This window comes from Giraffa tippelskirchi, chromosome 10 (genome assembly GCF_054371585.1).
Source record: "Giraffa tippelskirchi isolate mGirTip1 chromosome 10, T2T-mGirTip1v1.2.pri, whole genome shotgun sequence".
In the NCBI taxonomy this organism is placed as follows: Eukaryota; Metazoa; Chordata; class Mammalia; order Artiodactyla; family Giraffidae; genus Giraffa; species Giraffa tippelskirchi.
In genome coordinates, this window is record NC_137284.1 from 63163007 (window position 1) to 63173744 (window position 10738).

At 35.4% G+C, this 10738-nt stretch overlaps 1 protein-coding gene across 23 annotated transcripts in view; it reads left to right on the plus strand.

Moving 5' to 3' along the window:
* Window positions 1–6601, plus strand: part of MIOS (meiosis regulator for oocyte development) — a 35429-nt gene extending 28828 nt beyond the window's left edge. For 20 of the 23 annotated variants that reach the window (XM_081531642.1, XM_081531640.1, XM_081531629.1 and 17 more), the window contains exons 11-12: window positions 5145–5274; window positions 6367–6601. In XM_081531642.1, the coding sequence (XP_081387768.1) occupies window positions 5145–5274; window positions 6367–6463 (227 nt within the window). In that variant the 3' untranslated portion in view covers window positions 6464–6601. Of the gene's footprint in view, window positions 1–5075; window positions 5298–6335 lie in introns of all 23 variants that reach the window. The other 3 variants (XR_014066137.1, XR_014066136.1, XM_081531645.1) reach the window with 2 other exon arrangements.
* Window positions 6602–10738: the final 4137 nt, after the last annotated feature.

The window sequence follows — 10738 nt, forward strand, 5'->3', positions numbered from 1 at the left end:
GAAATTTTATAATTCTGTTCTGTAGCTTATTCTTGTAAGTAGTCTGTTTTATTGTTACCTTAACATCTAAAAGAGATTTGCTAGTATCATTAAGTTACTATTTTTCAAAATAGGTACCTTTTTTAAAAAATTGATTTCTTTGATCTATTTTACTAATTTTTAGCAGTGCTGAGTCTGTATTGCTGCTCAGGGGCTTTCTCTAGTTGCAGTAAGCAGGTGCTACTCTCTAGTTGTGGTGCATGGGCTTCTCACTGTGGTGACTTCTCTTACGGCAGGGCACAGGCCCAAGGATGTGCAGCTTAGTAGTTGTGGCGCATGGACTTAGTTGCCCTGTGGCATGTGGAGTCTTAGTTCCTGGAGCCAGGGACTGAACTCAGGTCCCTTGCGTTGGCAGGTCGATTCTTAACCCCTGGGCCCCAGGGAAGTCCCCCCCCAACCCTTTTTTTTTTTAACAAATGCAGTATGTAATGTTTTAAATGCACGTTAGTCTTGACTTGTTTTAATCAAGGACTTTCACTTTTTACATTGCATGTTGATCACTTTTTTTATGGCCTTGAAAGAAAGCGTTAGTCCCTCAGTTGTGTTCAACTCTTTATGATTCCATGGACTGTAGCCCACCAGGTTCCTCTGTCCATAGAATTCTCCAGGCAAGAGTACTGGAGTGAGTTGCCGTTTCCGTCTCCATCTTCCCGACGGAGAGATTGAACCCAGGTCTTCCCCATTACAGACCGATTCTTTACCATCTGAGCCACCAGGGAAGGCGTTGCTACTAATAAATAGAAAATAACAATCTGAAATAAAAATCTATTACAATGAAAGAACAAGGAGGCAAAATATGGCATCCAGTAAGTTCTATGTGAACTTAGTTACTTAGAAATAATTGAACTTAATATGTCTTTTGGACCATAAGTCTTAGCAAATTGTAATGGCTAGAGTGCTATATTGCTTTTTGCTAGATACTAGCTTTTTAGGTTTTTCTCTTTTTGAAATAGATAAGATAAAAACAGTTTTCTAGAATTTGAAGAAAATTAAACCATAAAGCATTTTAAGCTCTGTTATAAAGGCTATTAATTTAATGAAAATTCAACACCCAGGTTTATCAAGTCTTAAAACTTTCTCATATTTGGTTCAAAAATTTTTTTTAAATTTGCTGCAGAAATAATTTCTTTACATAAATTTGAATACTTGTTTAATGCACTAAATTAAGTTAAGGCTGATGGCTAGGATGACTCAAAGATCCTCGTGGAGTGAGCTTATGGTATATAAATGTATAAATGAGCATGGATAGATAACATAAAATAAATCATATGTTCTAGAAAATAAATACTAGTTCAGAATCTCTGGGGCTTCCTAGCTGGTGCCAGAATCCTCCAGCCAGTGCAGAAGGCAAGAGATGCAGATTCAAACCCTGGGTCAGGAAGATCCCCTGGAATAGGAAATGGTAACCCACTCCAGTATTCTTGCCTGGAGAATTCCATGGACAAGAGGAAGCTTGTAGGCTACAGTCCGTGGGCTTGTAAAAAGCTGGACATGACTGAGCAACTGAGCATGCCTGTCCACAGGTCCTTTTATCTGTCATTCCCAAATCTCTATAAGATTTGAAAAGCCAAAGTTTAGGTTTTTTTTTTTTAATGAATTTTCAAAATCTCATTTGGCAAAGAAAAATCTGTTTAGAATTGAGATGAGGTTATTAAAGTTTTTATTTCTCTTGTTTGTGAACATTCATATATTTCACTGTAGAAATACCGATGTGTTTAATTACAGGATGCTGCCTCAGAGTTTTCCAGGGGGTGTAATTTAGTATTTGCTCATTATTTTTCTAATATCGCTAAATATTTCAAATTCTGAAATACACTTGGCTCGCCAAGGTGAATAAAGGGTATTTTAGGTATTTTATAAAGAAAATATTAGGAATTTTGAAAGAAGATAACATTGCTTCTGTCTGAAAAACTCCCCCCCCAAAATAAAGATACCATTTAAGCTAGTCCTCTAAAGTTTGATAGATTTAAATATGTGAAGATTTTAGAGAAGCCTGTCCAGGTTGTAGACAGAGTACAAAGTATGTACTGGAGTAAAGAGATTAACAAAGGTGGTAATTACTGCGAGTCTGTGGAGACTACTGAGTAGGTGAGTATGACAGAGTCTAGGAAACAGTGTAGGAAAATTAGGGGAGCCTGATTCTGATCTTTAAAGGCATATTGAACTGAGTTAATTACGAAGTAGTAAGCATTTTCTTTTTTTATTCTGTAAAATTGGAAGACTCTTGAATTCTGAAGTAAAGTAGGACCTAATAGAAATCAAATATTGGCTCACGGCAGTGTAAAGATTCAGGTGTACAAACCTCCTTGGATCTGTCTGCAGTTAGAGATGGCATCCATCCATCATGGTTTGTGATCAAAATGCCCAGAGTTTCCATAAGTTTATTTAAAAACTGAGGATTGCAAATTTTTACACTGAGTTGTGCTTTCAAAGTTGGACCGCTTTTGAAGTGTCTGATTGAATTTATAATCATACATATTTAGTTATAATGTTTATAAACTAATATTTAGCATTAAAAATTATAAACATTATCTGTTTAACAGTGTTTTAGTACCTGTTTTTCTAAGTACTAGAAATGTTGCAGTAAACAAAACAGATAAAAATCCCTGCCCTTATAGAGCTTAACTTTTCGGTGTGATACATTTGTAAAAGTTAGATTATATATTAGCTTATTATTCTTAGTATCATCATTATTGTTATTGTTATTCTAGTAGGTGCCTAAGTGAAACTCTAATTTCCCCTTACCTATTTTGTGGCACTACCTTCATGATTTACTGTAAATCTTTTAAATTTAAAAGCTGTTTAAGGGACTTTCCTGGCAATTGAGTGGCTAAGACTCTGTGCTTCCAACTGCTGGCTCCATCCCTGGTGGGAACATAAAGATCGTGCATGCTGTTTGGCGTGACCAAATATATAAAATTTTAAAATAAAAATTATTTTTAAAAATTAAAAAATAAAATAAAAGCTGTTTGATCTTTAAAAGCCTTCTCACATGGCAGTGAGGTAGTGCTGTTATTTTAATCTTTATCAGAAGCCTAAGAATTAATCTGTCCTGGATTCAGTCTGTTATTTCTATGGATTAGAAGTTACAAAATCAAAGAGGAAATCACCAATGAGAACTATACACAAAAGTATAAAATGCTTTATCCTTAAAAGGTCTATATTTTCTTTCTCTCTTCCCTCTTTTCCTTCCTTTTATTATTAATTGTTTTCATTAAGCTTTTAGGAAGAATTTCAGTGTGTGTATATCTTAAATCCTTGAACCACCTTTACATCCTTTCATCTTCATACCATTACAAAAAAAGATAAGTATATTAAAAATTGTTTTGCAAGACTGTTCTAGCAGTAGTGTGATCAGCAATGACCCAGGTGAAATTTTGAGTATAGCATTATGTCTTAATAGGTACACAGTTGCTTATTTAAGCTTAATATTTTTACTTATCTTTCTATTCTTTTCTCTATATGTGATCATAAAATATTTTGATTTGCTGTTTTAGAACAAAATGAAACATATTAAGGTGGCCAAAATTAATAGAATTAGGATTTTTCAAGCAATGCAAGTTACATAAATGTGTGTGTGTGAATGGACATGTATAAATAACATTTTTCTTCAATTTTTTGGACTCTAATAAAAATGTATAGAAATGTACACATCACGTACTGTGATAAATCAGTCGTCAGTGAGTCTCCCACCCTGCTTAAGATAATACTGTCTATACCAGTGCCTTGGATCATTTCTCCCTGCCTCTTCACAACTCTTTGGGCTCCTCCTGAAAGGTCACTACTGTCCTAAATCATCTATTAATTTAGTCTCTTGCTTGTCTGTGTAGTTTTATCACACATTTACTTTTGTCTATGTTTTAAACTCTATAAATGAATCAAGTGGCATATATCCTTTGACTTGCTGTTGTTACTCAGCATTGGAGTTTTTTTGTTTTATAGTTTCAGTTGTGATGATGAATGTAGTTGTGATTTATTCATTTTTATTACTACTTACCATTTATGACTGTAACACAAATTCTTCTATTGGACATTTGTTTCTTTCTAGGTTTTTACTATTATGAACATCGCTGCATATGTCTCCTTTCACCATGCACAGAAGTTTCATTAGTTCATTTTCATGAAAGCTAAGGGATTCCCTCGTAACTCAGTGGGTAAAGAATCTGTCTGCAAATCAGGAGACCTGGGTTCAGTTCCTGGATTAGGAAGATCCCCTGGAGAAGGAAATGGCAACCCATCCCGGTATTCTTGCCTAGAGAATATATGGGTAGAGAAGCCTGGCAGACTACAGTACATGGGGTCTTAAGAGTTGGACACGACAAAGTGACTAAATCACCAGAGAGTTGCTAAATCATATTGTTTGCTAATGTTTTATTTAGGATTTTATGTCTGTTCAGGAGGGAGGTTGGTCTATAATCTTCTTTCTTATGTTGCCTTTGTCTGGTTTTGTTAGCAAAGTTATACCTGCCTTATGAAAGGCATTGGGGAATTTCCCCTCTTTTCCTATACTTTGGAAAAGTTTGTGTGTGTGCTAAGTCGCTTCACTTGTGTCTGACTCTGTGCAGCCCTGTGGACTGTACTCTGCCAGTTCCTCTGTCCATGGGATTCTCCAGGCGCTGGAGTGGGTTACCATTTCATCCTCCAGGGGATCTTCCCAACCCAGGGATCAAACCCACATCTCTTACGTCTCCTGCTTTGGCAGGTGGGTTCTTTACCACTAGTGCCAATTGGGAGGCCCTAAAGTTTGTGTAGATGAAAATTACCTGTTCCTTCAGTGTTTGGTGGAACTCACCTGTAAACCAAACTTGGTATTTTCTTTATGAGAAGATTTTTAAACTACTGATTATTTCTCTAAAATTGTTAATTCGGATTACTTCTTGGTAGGTTTCATAATGTCTGTTTTCCCACTTATTATTGACTACTAAAAATACAAGAAATTCTGGTTATTTGGTATTCTTTTTCAATGTAAACTAGATTCTAACATTAAAAGTGCTATTTCAATATGATGTGTGATTTGTATTTTGACATAATTTCAGAAACTTTTAAAAAACTTTGAATCAAGTATTATGATATGGTTAATGAAGATCATTGTTTTTGACCCATAGGAGGATCCAAATCAGATGAAAAAGTAGACTTGAGCAAGGACAAAAAATTAGCTCAGTTTAACAACTGGTTTACATGGTGTCACAATTGCAGGCACGGTGGACATGCCGGACACATGCTTAGTTGGTTCAGGTAATCAGCACATTCCTTCTTTAGTAGGCTTGGAGTTAGAGGAGATAAAGCAGAGGGCCTTTTAAATACTTTAGGTTTATACAGCCAAAGGATGGATGGATTTGTTTTTTACTGTCACTTAAGTTAACATAGGTGGTGCAGACATTTGTATCACTAGTTTGTACAATCTTAAACTATAAAATTAATACTTAAAATTTAAGAAACTTTAATAAATGTATGTGTTAAATGTTTGAAAAGCATTATTTAACTTTATTTGGGGAGAGAATATATTTACAGTTTTTTAAAACTGACTGAATATCCCATCATATATAATGTATAGTATGTAACTGAGTTAAATGATAGAATACATATCAAACTCCTGTAATAGTTATCTTTTATATAAGCTTGTTATGTAGAAAATAACCATTTCATACAAAGGAGACTCAAGATCATCAAGCTCAAGCTCATGAAGAGCTTCCCTTATATCTCAGTTGGTAAAGAAACCACCTGCAATGCAGGAGATCCAGGTTCAATTCATGGATCTGGAAGATCCCCTGGAGAAGGGATAGGCTACCCACTCCAGTATTCTTGGGCTTCCCTTGTGGCTCAGCTGGTAAAGAATCTGACTGCAATGCAGGAGACCTGGGTTTAGATCCCTGGGTTGGGACAATCCCCTGAAGAAGGGAAAGGCTACCCACTCCAGTATTCTGGCCTGGAGAATTCCATGGACTGTATAGTCCATGGGGGTCACAAAGAGTCGGACACAACTGAGCGACTTTCATTTTCACTCTGAGTAGTATTAGTGGCCCTGTACTCTTCATTGCTATAACTTTTGCACCCAGTTTGTCACATTGGCTTAAATTTAAACTCTGAACACAGACTGTTAGGTCATAACTGTAAATGAGATATATTTAGAAAGTAAAGCTGTTCATTTTTCAGTAACTTTTTCCCCATGTTTAGCTTGGTACTCAGTTCTAGTTTAATGCTTTTGGTCTTCAGGTTTTAATTCCTGTATCTTTCCAAATGCCATTTTGAAAAATTGCATTATAAGATATAAATGTGTGTGTGTATGTGTAATTTAGATTTTTAACTGTGACTTGACTTGTGTTTCAGGGATCATGCCGAGTGTCCCGTGTCTGCATGCACATGTAAATGTATGCAGTTGGACACAACAGGGAATCTGGTACCCGCAGAGACTGTCCAGCCATAAAATGCTGTCACCTAAAGAGGAACCTTGAAGTGAAGAGCTTCCTAATAGATGTCCTTCATAGCTCAGAAACATACCTCAGAACAAGTCACTCATGGCTTTCCTATAATGGGAAAATAAATCATTCTATCAAATCAGCAATTTGATGTTTGAGTGATTTTGATGTACTTCACAGAGACAAATGCTGCTGAAATGAACATCAGAGTGTGAGCATGAATTCTGTCCAGTAGGTTGAAAACGTTCATTTTGGAAAGAACTTCCTCGTGTTTTGTTGAAATTATAAATGCTCTGCAAGCAGTTTCTGTAATCACTAAGAACAGACCTTGAACCCATACCTGTTATGTTGAAATTGGATATCTTTCAGTAAAATCTGCACACTTTTGAAATAGAATAATATGAATAATTTAGTGGTTCAGACAGTAGTTTAAGCTCAACCATGCTCAGTTTCCTTTCAGATAAAATTGTGGGTTTTTACTTTTAGAATTAGAAAGACCCTCCCCTACCCTACACTGGAGAATTATTTCTCAATGTATGATTAATACATATTTTTTAAGGAGTCTTTTCTCTCATACACTTTAAGATAAATCTTTTGGCACTGACGTTTATTGTCTTCCTAAGAAAGGTCAAAATTGAGAATGTGTTGTATGACTTTTTCTCTTATGAGGAGAAAAATATGCACCATTTTAAGGAAAAGTGTATATAATTTTCCATTTCCACCTTTTGCTTTCCCAGTGTCCTGATTTGTCTTCCAAGGTTTCTTTCCCTGTTAATTCATCAACTTATGCTCATCATCTGGAAGCATTGTGCAAAATGCGGAGTCTGTACAAGGTTTTATGTGACCAACCATTCAGCATAATCTATATGTCCCTACTGTGAGAGCCCCTCTTGTAGAATATTCTGTTTTTTCAAAGGTAGATGGAGATGTTGAGGAAAACAGAGTCACTTTGGAGACAATTTCATCTTTTTACGTTTCTAAAAGTAAGTATATTTGGGCCAATTCAGAGACTTCATTTTAAAATTTTATTTTTTCCTTTTTCACAGCTAGATAGTTAGAAATACAAAGATTTATAGCATCATATGACATATGCAGAGGACTGAATTTCATAGTTGTACTTTTAGAAAAATAGTAAGCCTGAAACTTAGGTTTTGAAGAAAGAAATATCTTAAAGAATTTTAGAAGCTTTTATGTTAGCAATTTTACCTGGTAAAACTAAGATCTATTAGATTAATTTGAGATAAGACCTAAGTCCTGAACAAAGGCAGATTAAATTTATTTTTTGCTTTGAGGTCTTTTTATAAAAGGTCCTTTTCTAGGAAAAAATTGCATATCTACACTAAACATCAAGACGATAATCTTTTGTTTAAATCAAAGAACTGGAAATAGTTTTATATATATATATATATGTATATATATATATATATTTGGTTTTTTAAGCAAAGATTGTTACTAAGGGGACTTCTTCCAGTCTTCTAAGTAAGTCTTCCTGATTTCACTTTATTAAAATATAACCTTTACCCTTAAAGGTGCTTCAGTTGAAGTGTTTCTTTCAAATTTACTCTGTCCATAGTATGAAAAATTAGCTTTCATGTCAAACTGTCATATACATTTTTATTTCTCCTTAGCTAAAATAAGGTAAATTTTTTGAGTTGGCATTTAGGATAGGGTTATATCTAAAATATGTTTAATTTTTGGAAATACACTATAAGACAAAGTCTGTTACATAATATGCTTGTTTATAACCAAAGGGTGACATTTTTACAAATAATTGTTTATACCTATGTGTCAGTCTCCTAATAGTTTCTGTGATCTCATATATTTCTGTAAGATGTTTATTATGCTTATTTTCCATCTCATTGTATGTGGACCATGAAAATAGGTTAATTTTTCATTTTTATTACAAGTTCACTAATATTTGGGTTTAGAAAACGAGAGATTTTACATAAACATGTTAAATAGAAGTGTTTAATAAAGACATTTTTATTATTAAAAAAAATTGAAGTCAGCACATCTAATCTAGAAATTGTGTATGACCACTGCAAATAATACAGTAAAATAATATCTGTTATTTTGGTGGCAAATTTGATACTTAATATTAGAAATAACTGTTTTTGTAGACTCTGATTTTCAGCTTTCCAGAATGATGATGATTCTTTAAAATGGTATATTTAAAAAGTATCTTTCCATTGTCACTGCTACACACAGTAAGTAATAGAGTTAGGAACAATGTAGTTCTGCATTTAATTGCATGACTGAATGTAATTTCAGTCACTCACTTGCAGGTATTCAAAGTATGGGCTTTGAAATTTAAATTATAATCCTAGCCCCAATATCTTGGCTAAGTGACCTAACCTTTTTGAGCTTCAAATTCTTAATACATTCCTCCTTCATAGGGTAATTGGGAGTGTTAGGTTATGAAATAAACATGAAGTGTTATATCTTTGTCACAGAATGCTCTGTAAAAGTAGTGCTTAACAGTCATTGCTGTTGTGCTGCTGCTAAGTCGCTTCAGTTGTGTCTGACTCTGTGCAACCCCATAGACGGCAGCCCACCAGGCTCCTCCGTCCCTGAGATTCTCCAGGCAAGAACACTGGAGCGGGTTGCCATTTCCTTCTCCAATGCATGAAAGTGAAAAGTGAAAGTGAAGTCACTCTTAGCAACCCCATGGACTGCAGCCTACCAGGCTCCTCCGTCCATGGGATTCTCCAGGCAAGAGTACTGGAGTGGGGTGCCATTGCCTTCTCCAAACAGTCATTGTTACCTAATTTTTATTGGTTACCCATGTGTCAGTACATTTTAATTAAATATGGTATACTTTAAACAAAGGAGCTACATTCCTCTCAGTAGTGAAAATTTCCCAAGGGCTTGTTTTTCCAAATCTGAATCAATACAGCATTTTCTTTCAAGATAGAACTTCACTACTTTTGTTTATCCTGTATTTTGAATATTACTTCTTCCCTATATGAAGAAGTCCTCTGAAGAACCACCTAGGATTTTAGTGTGATAGAAGAGAGAACCCAGGGATGAAGACTAAAATTTGGGTCAGTCTACACAGCTGACTGGTAACTCTTGAAAACTTGAGGTTGTTTTCATATCTATGTTCAACTCTTAAATCCTGGCTTTCATAGAAAATATCCAGGATTTTCTCAGTGTAATCCTTTTCTGCCATTCTTTTATACTTGATGTTCATTTAAGTTAAAATTTTGGGGTAGTGGTAGTAATAAAAAAGGAAGTACACTGAAGTCTGTTATCCCTTGGGATAGCTATAATTAAAACATGTGGATGCTGAGTAGTTGTACATGTCTAACATCTGTTGAGACAGAGGCATCAGAGAGAAGGGAAAGGCATGTTAGATGTTGGTTCAACATCCTTGTATGAGGGCCTGTGACCACAGGGCTGTGGCAGAGGTGGGGGTAGCTCTCCTAGCCTCTCTCCCATTACATCATCTGTATGTTTTGCCCTCCTCCCCCCAAATTGTGTAGGTTACTTTGCTGATTATAAAAAAGCATTTTATGAAAATATTAATCTTTATAAAAATACTGATTTTTTTTCTAGAGTATATAGACATAAGGAAAGTTTCCCAAATGTTTTTAAAAGCTAGCATAATCCAGGTATCAAATGAATATAGGTTGCCAAAACAACTGATTTCACTTAGGAATATTCATGATAAATTCATAAATAAAGCGAATATCTGCTTCCCTGGTGACTCAGTCGTAAAGAACCTGCTTACCAATGCAGGAGATGCAGGTTTGACCCCTGGGTTGGGAAGATCCCCTGGAGAAAGAAATGGCAACCCACTCCAGTATTCTTGCCTGGGAAATCCCATGGACAGAGGAGCCTGGTGGGCAACAGTCCTTGGAGTCACTAAGGAGTCAGACAGAACTCAATGACAAAGTAACAACAACAAAGTGAATATCTAATCCCACAGTATATTACTGAGAATAGTAGTTACTATTGGTGCTTTTTATATGCTGGGTACCATGCACATTACCGTGTTTTAGTCCTCATGGTAGCTCTGTGAGGCAGATTCACTATTACTGTTCCCATTTTACACATGAGGTGGTTAAGGGGTAGGGATATTGGGTCACTTGTCCTAGGTTATACAGCTAATTATAGCAGAACCAAGACTTAGACTCCAGTAGTCTGACTTCCCAGTCTGCACTTTTCATGTTTTATACTTCTCTGTCCTACTTCATGGGCTGTGTATCAGAGGATAATCCACCATGACAAAGGAGGGTTTATTTAGTATTTATACACCAAAAGAGAAAAACAAACACACG